Raw genomic sequence first — 12256 nt, forward strand, 5'->3', positions numbered from 1 at the left:
AAAGCTGGTTTTGACAGCTGCGTTCGTATATCTTAGGTAGGTATGTTTATCAAAGCGGTGGAACTCAATGGTTACTTTGAACTGTCCATTCCCACAATTAAGATGTAGGGTTTTATCTCTTTATTTTTTGAACCCACAGTGTTTTTCGGTAGGCAGGCAGATAACATCCTGAATGGAGGGCTTTTGTGTGCTAAAACTCAACTAGTTAAAATATGTGGGAGGCTAACAGCCGTCTCCTTCATGTACACCAGAAATGCCAGGGTTTCCCACTGCTCCCAGCATGGATCAACACACCTCACACAACTGGTTATCAGAGGTAGTACAGTACCTCTTATTCCTACTACTTTCTTCTTTATTTTTCCTTTACAGCTGAAGGCTTCTTACTCTTTCTGTAGTTCCTTCTGCAGACCTGTTCAGATTTTGGTCCCGCTGAGGGTGAGTTTAGCAGCTTGGGGTGACAAGAAGTGTGGTGGGACGCTGCCTGCTGCAGTAATCTACATCCGAACCTAGGTGTACTTCAGGGTCACAGAGTTCCTCTCCATATCCAGTTTCCCCTGGCTCAGTACCTCCCCTCTTTTCCATAGTGACACATCTCTGTCCCTGCTCTGATGGCTGACACTTCTATGCAACAAGTCTCTCTGTAGCACAGCTTGCAAAAGTAAGCTGGGCAGCAACCACACAACCAGAGCACTGCAAAACCTTTGGCTGGACTTCAGGGGCTTACATATACAAATTTGTGTTTAGATTTTTCCAAAAATCTCACCTGTCCAGTATTTCAGCCTATGTTTAACAACATGCAGAGTTTCAAGCTTTAGAGTCTCACGCGCTTTATATATACCCAGATGTGGTATTTTTAAGTGTCCCTGTGAAGCATTGCTTGGCTGATTGCTTCCGAAATGGGGGCCACCTTGAAAGAAAAAGAGAAAGCCAGCCTCAGTCCATGCCCAAGCACAAGTACCACCGCTCTGCACAGCTCCTGCCTGTTGGTGGGAAATAAAATTTTTGAACATGTTTTACAGCAGACTTCTGTGTAAAAATAACACGGTTAGATACCTCACACACACACACACACTCAAAATATTGAACTTTAAGCTTCAAAAACATGGGGATTTCCCATGCAGTCTGGAGAAAACCCTCTACTAGGGAAACCCAATACCAATCTGAGACCATGATGCTTGTAACGGGTGCTGAGCTGTGAATCTTACTGGGAATCTCTTCCTGGTATTTTTGCTTCTGTTCAAACTCACCCTCCTGCACAATCCCAACAACCTTGCTGGCCTCTCAAAATTTTCATTCCCAGATGTGTTTGGCTCAGAAATAGATCACTACAGGGTCAGAACAAGAAGAAACATTAGGAATTGACTGTAACATTGCTTAAAAATTCTGTTACAAGTTTTTCAGCCTCAGGTAACTCTAATTTACACCAGAGACTGGAAAGGACTGAAATGATTTCTGCCATTAGCCCAGGATCCCTGCTGCATGCAGAAAGATGCAACTCCAAAATCTGCCCCCTGCTTTATTTGTCTTTATTTAATTTTCCCTAGGTTTTAAAAAGAGCCTCAAGGAAGCTTATGGCTGTACCATGCCTTGCAAGGACAAGCAGCACGTGGGAGCGTGCCTGTTGAAAACACCAGGGTCTGCAGGACCGTAGCTGGAAGAGACATACATCCCTAATTCCGGCCACAGCACTTTGTCCAGAGATGCACGCTGAGGCGAATGTCCCCGCATCGGGAGCCCAGACCCTGCTCGCCACAGATGCAGCAGCTGCCCCTGCACACGAATGGTTTGTGTTGGTGACGTACAGAAGCTGCCCATATAACTTGTCATGGTAGAACAGCCCCACGACATGGTGCTAGAGGCCCCATGGGAAGTACACCCTGAAAAATACGCTCCTTCAATATTGTGGTCCTACAGGCCATACCACGAGGGAGAGCAGGCACCTGCGCTGCCTGATCCCCGCACCACCCCCTTCTACCTCCAAACACGATGAAGGAAAAGAGGTAAAGCAGGGCACCAGTGGCCATCATGAAGGAAGGAAAAGAATAAGCCTAATGATCAGGGAGGAGCGTGCTACTCATCGCTATGTTTTCTAGAAACAGTCTGATAAAGAACAGTATTGCAGTGAATGAGCGGCATGTAGTGAGGTTCATCTAAGTGGTGGTTTTGGACTATCCCTGCTCCTGAGCCCCTCCTCCTGCTGAGTACCCCTCGCACAGCTGGAAGGAGAAAAATTGCTGAAGACTCCCCTCTCCTTTGTTTCTGATTTTTTCTTTCTTTTATGATGATTTATTTCAGGGAGCACTCAAAACTTGGGATTTATTTTGCAGGCTCACATGCAGTGGTGTTGGCGCAATGACAGATTTCTTAGGTCAGCACTCATACTAACAGTTACCACTAAAGAAAATTCCCTTTAGGATGAAAAACTCCCTTCAGGATGAAAAACTAAGTTGTACTGTTGGTTGCTGGTTCTTTGTTTTTAAGTGAAAAGAAAAAGAAAAAACCCCACAGCCTTTAAAACTTCTGCAATATCAGAATAAGAAGTTGCAGCTTGTTACTGACCCATAGCAAGAAGGTCCGTAGCAGGTACCAGCTGTGGTGATTTCTCCATTTCCCTGCTGGGAAGGAACTCAGAGCACTGCAGTTCAGCTAAAAGCCTCGTGGGACTGGAGGAGGGTGGTGAGGGAGGACACGGAGGCTGTAGGGAGGGAAGGAGCCCTCCAAGCCCCTTCTGGCCACAGGCACTCAGAGCCTGGATGCCCTACACCAAGCTACCAAAAGGTCTAGGTAGGTGCCAGCTTTGGGGAAGGAAACACATTTACAGGGAAATCCCAGATAATTTTCAACGCTTTTCTATATAAACATATTAAAGATCTTAAAGTAATCTGCTGGCAGAAAGCAAGAAGCTTATTTCTTTTAGTTTGTTTGCTTTAAGATGCCAATCAAACCCTCTTTCCGCAGCAGAAAACGGTGGTAGATTTGCCTTTGCGCACGCAGTTGGGATCGGGCCCAAGAGGTGACAGCTGACAGATAAGGACTTAATTAATGTCCAGTAAGAAGCCGGAGGGACAAATGTTATCAGCGGTTTCACCTGACTCACGCGATGGGCCGACGATCAATTGAGAACTCCACGGAGGTCTGAAAGCAGCGGGGTTCCCCCCTTGGGATGGCTGCTTTCTTCTCGTGCACGGGCAGGGTTTCAGCCAATCTCACCCCCTGCACCGTGAGATGAAAGCTGACGGAAAAATTACTAACGACTTTGCTTGGACAGGCACCACAATGGGCTTTTGGGAGAACTGTTGACATTGCACACAAGGAGAAAAATGGATATTTGAGCTTGAAGTCTGATGTTTTCTCCCAGCGATGGAGGTAAAAGGCGTGATAAGCACTGCTGAGTGCTGGAACACAGTCCTCTTCTGCCTGCAGCTTGGTATCTTGTGAAATGAAGGATACACAGAATGTCTAGTTTACAAATCAAGACTTTCAATGAGAAGTGCCATTGATATATTCAATCGGGATGGACATAAATAAAGTCCAGAAAGTATTAAATAAGTTAAACAGCAGGAAAATGAGCTCTATGATTTTTTCCCTTGTAGACCACAATCTCTCCCACGGGATTCAAAATACTTTTCAACAAATGAATTACCTTCAAAACGCAACTATAGAAGTTAAAAGTTTTCACTTTGATCTTTGGCTAGGAAAGAGGCACAAAAGAAACTTGTATGTAATAATCAAAGGCATGAAGAGACAATTCTGCCAAAGGTCAAAAAACGGTATTGAATCCCCTTTTTGGTGACTAATAGGAAGAATTTCCTGATGGGTTTCCCATGGGGAAAGGGATGCTGCAGAGCACCATGGGGACTGTGGCTGGTCCTGCCCGCTCTGCAGGTGCTTCTTTTGGGAGGGTGCAGAGATAGTCCCACCATCCCACTGCTTGTCTCCCCCTCCCTGGCACTACTTTGCTTGTGTTCAAGCCTTGGGAAGTAGCTAGAAGCTAAGAAATGTGACAGTAAATGGTAGAAGAATGTCTGAAAGTGAGATTAAAGCCTGACCGAGCAGTCCAAGTCCCAAGGCCTGCTGTCTTGAAACAGCCCAAAGGCTGCCTTAGGGGCCATCTTTGAAACCAGGAGAAAAGCAGTCAGGAAATTAATAGGTAAAGCCTGGTGCTTTAGAAATTTGTTCCTGGCAAATCACTTGCCCGTGGTTTTGGACATGTTGCAAAGTGATACGCTGCTCTGGGGACCGGGCAGCGGGGGTGGGGGCTGCCCCTTCTGCAGCCCCCCGGGACAGGAGCCTCAGGCTGGGAGGGGGTCTGCTCCAGAGCCTGACCTCCAGCCCTCCTGCCTTACCCATTTCAGAGTAAGCATAACCAAAACCCTAAGGCCAGGGGGAAATTGAGGCAGAAAAGATACACTTGGATAGGAAATACATGTACATATTTTTCAGTAGTGGCAGCCATTTAGAGCTGCCCAGAGCTCTGAAATACTCTAATGGCAATGGAATCAGCTGGGGCTGCCGGAGGCACCCAGCAGCATCCATTTGATGGATTATGGGATCACATAATAGATATGTATCTATAGGTATGTAATGGATACGTGATCTATAGCTCACGGGAGGCTAGAAATTTATCTCACGGATATCAAAATACGCATGGCAACATTTCCTACTTAAACAAAAGAAAACCCAACCTCTGGGTGAAGCATCAGATGGAACAATGTTATCAGACCTCGCCGGGCAAACACAAGGAGCGTATAAATCGAGCTGCTCCCAGGGAGAGTGGCACCTCTCCTACAGCCACCTTCCAACAGCAATGGTTCTCAAAGCAATCTGTGCGCTCTCCTTCATCCTCGTCGTAGCCCTCAGCACCTTGCCAGAGGGAAATGCATCACTGAGTAAGTACATTCATCTGCTGTTGCCTTCAGAGGTATGTATGTGGGCCTGATCCTCCTGACTGTAACTGCAGCAAGAGCATGTCTCCAGTTTATGTACCAGACAGCAAATGTCTTGCTCTGGTACTATGACCAAAGTTGGAGTGTACTTTATAAATTTTTCAGAGAAATCTATGGCAAAAGAGAAAAGACCGCAGGTGAACTCTTGCGTTGGTGGAATAACCAGCAACCTGCTGCAAAAGCAGAGGGACAGACTTGCTCAGGGGCTCGCTAGCACAGGACCAGGACTGGAACAGGAGCTAGCTTTGTCTAAATAGTCTTCTGACACCTATTTTATGCTACTTTGCTACACGAATACAGTTTCAAAGGAGTCTGTCTGCCTCCTCAATGAAAGACAAGCCATTTAGATAAGAAGTGGAAAGCGAGTAACTCAATGACAGACATCTAAGGACATCTCCAGAATTTCTTGGTTGCGGATGACTGTGCAGTAGACTTAAAATGTTAAAAGTATAGCCACAACTATTTGCATGTATTCCTATGTTTTTATAGTCTTCTGATGAGCATGCAAAGATTTTGTGTCTTTACAACTGTTTAAATATCCACTGGACCTTTAACTCTTGCTTTCTTCACATGAGATAGGCAAAGCAACAAACATCTACTAGCAGGACAAGGTCCTGTGCAGCCTGCTGTACGCGACCCTGCTTCGGCAGAGGGGTTGGACTAGATGACCCGCAGAGGTCCCTGCCAACCCCCAATATTCTGTGATTCAGTGATTCTGTGACATTTGAAGTTACGGGGTTTTACTGTTTGGATGTGGTCTATTTGAAGTCCACAGACCCAACTGTGCTGGGCTGGCTTGGCTGCAAGTGAGACCACAGGTTCTCAAAGGGTGGAGTACAAACCCTACTGAAATTGGTGGGACTTTAAAAGCAGCTTTTAACCCGCGTGAGTTCTGGTCTTAGCAAGCGACAGAAAAGGTACGCTTGCAAAGATGGACAGAATCTAGCGAAAGATCACTGTTCCCAGTGGACATCTGATAAATGCACGTCCACTGGTGAGTGTGCACACTGACAGCCATTAACTTGCTATTTCTGTGCTGAACAGCAAAATGCCAGTGCAAACAGGGCCCCAAGGAGCGGAAGAACTGCGGCTACCCGGGAATCACAGCAGCGGAGTGCAGGAAAGCTGGGTGCTGTTTCAATGCTTCAGTCGCCGGCGTTCCCTGGTGCTTTTCTCCTAAAGCAAAGAAAGGTAATATCTTTGTCAGAAATGCTGATTTACCTCGTGTTTGTATATGCAGAAATATGTATAACCGGGGAGCAGATCTGCTGTTCTTCTTAGGCCGATGAAGTGGGCACAAACCTCTATGAGAAGACCACAGGTAGTAAAATGCAGTGTCAAACCTTGCTTACCCATCAGCCTTTTGTCTCATGCTTTTCACACAATATTATTTCTCTTCCTTCAGACTTCTAGAAAGCAAATAACCCATGCTGATTATTTAAAAACATTTCACTGCTATTTGTGGTCTTGTTCATCAGTAGAGCAAGGGATCCTCAGCACTTATTTAAATGGGTGTTCTATGTGGCTGAGGATGACTTTAGCACTGCCTGTCAAAGTCCTGAGTAGAAAAGTCCCTCTGTTGTTTTCTGACACCCATACAAAAGACTACAGGTATCCTGTAAATTCTAGGTTTTCTGCTCTTTTCTCCAGCCTGTTTTGATAATTGCTGCTTCCTTCCTCTCCTGCCCATTTCCCAGCATAACTCCATTTCATGGTTCTTTTATCTCTCTTCTTCTCTTTTCTTCATTTTTGCTCCCACTCTTCATTCCATGAAATCTCCAAAATATCCCAGGTGAAATCCTTTTCTCTATTAGATTCTTCCTTCTAAAACTTCAAAAGTCCTGCTTCAATCTTTTGTCTTTTTTTTCTTAGAGAGGGTGAGAGCTGCTCTCCCAGTCCATCAAGGACTGGGTGCATATTTGACATAACTGCTGAATGTCAGCTGCATTTGCTGGGCTGACCGCGTGACTCCTGCTTAGGACAACTTCAGGGCAATCTCAGCAGCTGCATAGGTGAAATGAAAGGAAGTAAGGGTGCAAAGGCAGTGTTACCCAATAAAAGAACTTGATATGAATCAAGGTTGGTCAACAGGGTTCAGAATTGACAGAGGAAAAAAAAATATTTTGCTTTTGAACATTGTTTGCATTTCATGAAAATCGTGAAAAACAAATGGCAGCACCTTACAGTGTTCTTTTCATAGAATTTCTTTTCTGAGCAGAGGAGTTTCCTCTCCTCGTTTCAGAAGAGGAAGACTGAATTGTTCAGGCCGGGTGGTATAACCTGTTTCCCTGTGAACCTGGTAGGTCCTAAATGACCTGCCTCCTTTCCATAACTCAAGCTGGCATGCAAAGGAGGCTGGATTTTCCTCTCCCTGCATTAGCCAGGCTGCGATGGGGTTAGCATTGGGTCAGGTCACAAACATACCCTGGTCTAAGGCCAGTGTCTGTGATACCATTATGGGAGACACACAGCTTTTTGCCCCATTGCTGGATCTAGGAAATGTAAAGCTGGGTTGCTGCCTACCAGCTGCTTCTAGGGGCCAATTTTGCCACCTTTGGCCCCGGGGGCACAGCAGCAATTCCTCACCCCTTGGTATTTAGCGTTCCCTAACAGACATGGTAAGGATTTGGGTGAGCCCGCTGCCTGAGATTGGTATGGAGCAGGTCATCATAGCTGTCAGGTCTGCTCACTGACCTCACCTCCATGGCCTGCCTTCTATTTGTGAATTATGCTGCCAGCTAAACAGAGCATAAAGTAACACGGCCTTCTTCCTTCCTTTACACAGTCAGGAAAGTGTGTCCCAACGATTCTCGTGGCAGGATAAACTGTGGCTTCCCGGGCATCACGGCTAAGGAGTGCGAAAGGAGGGGCTGCTGCTTCAGGGCACATCCCGCCGGTGTCCCCTGGTGCTTCTACCACCGCACGGTGGAGGAAGGTAATGTCCTGCACAAAGACGTTGTCCCTGTGGACACACCACAGCTCCTGGCAGAGTCCCTGCTCTGCCCGGGCTTGGCACGCTCTCACATCTACTTTATCACAAGAGATAAAAGGCTTTGCTTTAGAAAAGTGGAATGAAACTTACAGAAATTTCTGATCCCCTACTTCTGTTTTTTTAATTAGGATTGACCTTTTCAGCTTATCTAACATAGATAACCAGTAGCCCCAGCCAATTCCAACCCTCCCCGCAGTGTAATATGCACTGGAAACAATTCATCATAACTTGTTTTTTCTGATATGGATGATAGTTAGAAAACACATGTATGGACTGAGGCAGGGGTGGGGGGCGGAAAGCAATTGCTAAAAAATTACTTTTTGAAGTCCTGAATCCAGGCAAGACACTTCCCAGCACCTTGTGTAATTCGTGGAAAAAACATGTCCCTTCATCTGCTTCTCCTCTTCACCTCCCCAGCTTGTTAAAGGAGAAACTTCCGTCAAGAACCCTGTGATCTATGGACCCACTCCAACGGGAAACGAGAGCTGGAGGTCCCAACTCAGACTTTACTGTTTGCAACAGCTATGATTTCTAGGTCATTTTTACCTTGGATTGACTCCTTTCTGATGAAAAGTTACTTGTAGCTTTTATCCTTTCTGTAGGCTAGTACTGTGCAGGTTTTCACTGCAATAAAAGAACTAAGACACAATTTGTGAGTTTCCTGCTGTCTCTATTTTAGAGCCGTGTATTTCTCTGTTTCCCAGGAAATTCAGCATCTTAGCAACCTGCCGATGAGACTGTAGTCACTAACACTTTCGAAAGGAACATGGCACTCAGCTTTTTGTGTTGGTTACACTTCACACTTGCAGGTGACTGCTTGCATTTGTTAGCTGACATATGGCTTCACATGGGCCACTCGCCCTTCTGGATACTGAAAATATTCAGTGTTTCGCCTTACATTGCTACAGTTGTGGGTTTGGGCTTTTTTGTTTCCCCCTCCGAGACATAGATAAGGGTACCTTTGTTAGCTGACCACCGAGCTGGCTGGACTCAGACACCTCCTGCTCCCTGCATCGCCTCGTCTCTGGTGCTGCCCATCCCTTGGTGCCGCTGCCAGTGGGGCTCGGGGTAGTGCAGGAAGGCGGGCACCCAGCTGGTACCCGACCCAACCCAACCCAGGCCCCAGCCGCTGATGGAACAGCGTGCAGCTGGATCACCGGGTACTCTCACTGCTAACCAGCGTCCCCACAAGCAGGTCCCATGGGTCACGCTCAGGAAAAGTCACTGCAACACTACAAGCAAGACAGCGGTCCCCTTGGCCCTTACCTGTACCTGAAAAGGTGCCTGCTGTCTCTCACCAGATGCAGGAGAAGCTCCTGGTCTCCAGGTGAGCGTGGCCGCTTTCTTCTGGGTGTCTTTGACGCTCAGCACTGTAGCTCGAGTGCTTCTGTGCTTCAGCCGAGTGAGAGCACGGCAGAGAGCTTCTCAGAGCACTGCTGGGAACAAAATGGGTAACGTGGGGCTGCTGCGGCAGCAAGCCGTGCCCGGGGCTTAGCAGGAAAGAGTGGTTGGGCAGGGCTGTGCTGCAAGGAGAGAGAAAATGGTGGAGGCACATGCCTCTTCAGAGATTTCTCCAAGCACACCTGTGTGATGAGTTTATCCAAGCGAGTAAAAATTAGTCATTCATAAAACTTCATTATCTCGCACTTACAATCGGCTAGGTAATATTATTTGGATATAGTAGGATATTGGTTGTATCGTGAGCAATAAGCTGACTAGCCTGCTGAAGGTCTTTGAAGGTCTTTGGTGAGGAAGGTTTGGCGCTGTAGCCCGGGGGAATCTGGAAGGCAAGATAACATACCGCGCTGCGAAACCCGGTGCAACAACTCACCAGGTAACGGGGCCTTCACAGGAGTCTCGTTGGGAGAACGAAAATGCAGCCACACTGAAAAGGGTGACCCTAATTAGTGCTGGGGGGGCCATCTGCAGGGGCTGAAATTAGGCTGCCAGAGTCAGTGCTCTCCCCAGGCCGAGCTCTCACCGAGCCACGTGTGCTCACCAAAAGGCTTTTCCTTCTGCAGCACAGAGTGCAAGGGGGCACGGGGGTATTTTGGCGGGACAGGTGCAGACAGAGAACTGCTGACTCCTCTTTGTGTTGGTTACACTTCACACTTGCAGGTGACTGCTTGCATTTGCTTCACATGGGCCACTCGCCCTTCTGGATACTGAGACCTCCCAGGTCTCTCCCCGTACCAGCGAGACGGGCGCAGGTCCGTGGTCCTGCTGAGCTTCCCCAGCCACAGCATACCAGGGCTGGATTTGGCTTTGTGAGAAAAATTATGAACAGGCACGTCTTAGTGAGGGGGGTGGTGGGTACTGTGGCATCCACTGCTGCAAAACCTGATTAGGAGACTCAGCCTGGCAAGGAACAGCAGCTGAAACTCCTGGGAACTGCTTGGACCTCTCCGTTGAAATGGTCTGCACATTGGTGTAGAGAAAAACAGAGGTGACGGCGTGGGAAAGCCACACTGACAGCAGTCTAACCCCAAAGGGATGAAGCACAAAGGCATGAACTTGCTCACTTGCTGTCCCTGGGCATGGTGTCCCCTGTGAAAACCACCACCTGCTGTGTGCTGACCAGCAAACCATTCCCAATAGCATGCTAAGCCAAGGCACTGGGTCACGCAACTGCTCCGGACTTTTGAAGTTGTAAATCAGTTAGTTGCTCATAGCACAAAGAAATACGACCTAAGGATCTGTCATCACCAGTAAGTCCTAAAGGACGACGGCTATCCTGGGATCTAACAGGAAGTAAGTACTTGAGGTCTCTCTGTGTAGACTGTTATCCACACTCACCCAAACGCACTTGAAAAAAATGCCTTGAATTCTTAAAACTAACATTTTTGGTGAGAAAACAAGCTGGCAAAACCAGAATAAAAGCCACAGCCACTGAGAATATGAAGATGGCAGGCAGAGCCAAGGTAGAGCAAAGTGAGATCCCAGAATGAGAATGTACACCAAAAAGGAGTGTGCAGGACCTGCAGAGTGGGGGCTACACAAGGTGGGACCTTCCTCTCCTCATCTTCAGCGTCACTCTGCGGGCTCCACATACCTGAATCAGTCACCTTGGGCCCTGTTCACAGCCCTCAGAGAGAAAAAGACACCTGTGGGCTGGAAATCATCTGGCTAGTTCAGATGTCCACAGTAGGACAGACCGAACTGCCCAGAAAGGCCTCCTTCCTGCCCAGCTCCATGGGGTGGCAAGACAAGCAGCTCTATGTATCTGCTCTCCTTCCTTGGGTTTCCCCATCGGTGCCTCTTAATGCTGGAGAGAGACACCCAAGGGACAGGAGACAGAGACAGGGAACACCACTGCCCTGGCACAGGTTTCTGACCTGATGCCAGCTTTCCTAGCCGACCTGGTGGCAGAGTCCCAGGAAAGACAAATCACTGCATGGGAACAGAGGCATCCTGGCTGCTGGGAATCGATTGCCTTTTGGAGCTCACGGTCTGGCCAGCAGAGAGACACAAGTAGATATGCGCAGTTCTCTCATTTATTTTGTCAGTAGATCGACAAGCTTCACTCGCTAATGTGATTGAAATAGCTTCACATTATTGAACTGCAGGAAGTCCGCCCTTTTCTGTCCCTTCTTCAACTTTTTTTGTTTTGTTTTGTTTTTGCTTATATGTACCTCTATCCAGCACTAGGAAGAGAAATTAAAACAGAAACTTTAAAACCATTTTTAGTGTTTCAGGCTGGTTACTTTACCCTATTAATCTGTACAATAGAAAGAAATCCGAGTGCACCCACAGCGCCTGGAGACTGACGGGTGGCCACACAGCGTCATTTCAGATGTTCACCCAGCCCTCTGCCCGTCGGTGACCGCAAGGCTTGTCTGGGGAGAGGTGCGGGATAAGCACGTAACGAGGCTTCTCTTCTACCAAAACGCAGGACTGTCACAAACGTGAATAATCAGTTTTAACAAGCAAATATGAGAAGCCCAAGTGAAGAATTACGCTTTGTATCTCCGCAGCTCTGCTCGCACACTCACGTCGCTGTACAGCGAGCGCTGAACAAGTAAGCAAAGTTCTGAATATTTTCCCGGGGAGGGGGGGAAAATAGGTCAGCTACACAATTTTCGTCAGCAAACGTGCTACCATAACAGGAATCAATTCTCTGTGACACAAAGCATTTGTGCTGATGAGGCTGTTACGCAGACAGTGAATGAGATTTAAAATCACAAATGCCTGGTAGTCCTAAACTGTCTGCAATCATGACAGCTGCGTGCAGCAAATGCTTCAGCTTCTAATAAAGGCTGAATAGAAAACGTTTGACATCGCAGACTGATTGCCTGTGTGGTTCTTCAGTGAGTGAGGA

General features: G+C 47.4%; 1 protein-coding gene across 1 annotated transcript; it reads left to right on the forward strand.

Moving 5' to 3' along the window:
- The first annotated feature begins 4711 nt into the window (after positions 1 to 4711).
- Positions 4712 to 9433, forward strand: LOC104327748 (uncharacterized). Its single transcript, XM_009932694.2, has 4 exons — positions 4712 to 4889; positions 5991 to 6137; positions 7732 to 7881; positions 9240 to 9433. The coding sequence occupies exons 1-4, from the start codon at positions 4712 to 4714 to the stop codon at positions 9431 to 9433; spliced, it is 669 nt and encodes a 222-aa protein (XP_009930996.2).
- Positions 9434 to 12256: the final 2823 nt, after the last annotated feature.

This window comes from Opisthocomus hoazin, chromosome 1 (genome assembly GCF_030867145.1).
Source record: "Opisthocomus hoazin isolate bOpiHoa1 chromosome 1, bOpiHoa1.hap1, whole genome shotgun sequence".
Classification (NCBI taxonomy): Eukaryota; Metazoa; Chordata; class Aves; order Opisthocomiformes; family Opisthocomidae; genus Opisthocomus; species Opisthocomus hoazin.

Coding starts and splice junctions, on each gene's coding strand:
- LOC104327748 (XM_009932694.2), top strand. CDS start 4,712: ATGTTATCAGACCTCGCCGGGCAAACACAAGGAGCGTATAAATCGAGC. Junction 6,138..7,731: donor TTCTCCTAAAGCAAAGAAAG/GTAATATCTTTG, acceptor TCCTTTACACAG/TCAGGAAAGTGTGTCCCAAC. Junction 7,882..9,239: donor CCACCGCACGGTGGAGGAAG/GTAATGTCCTGC, acceptor GTCTCTCACCAG/ATGCAGGAGAAGCTCCTGGT.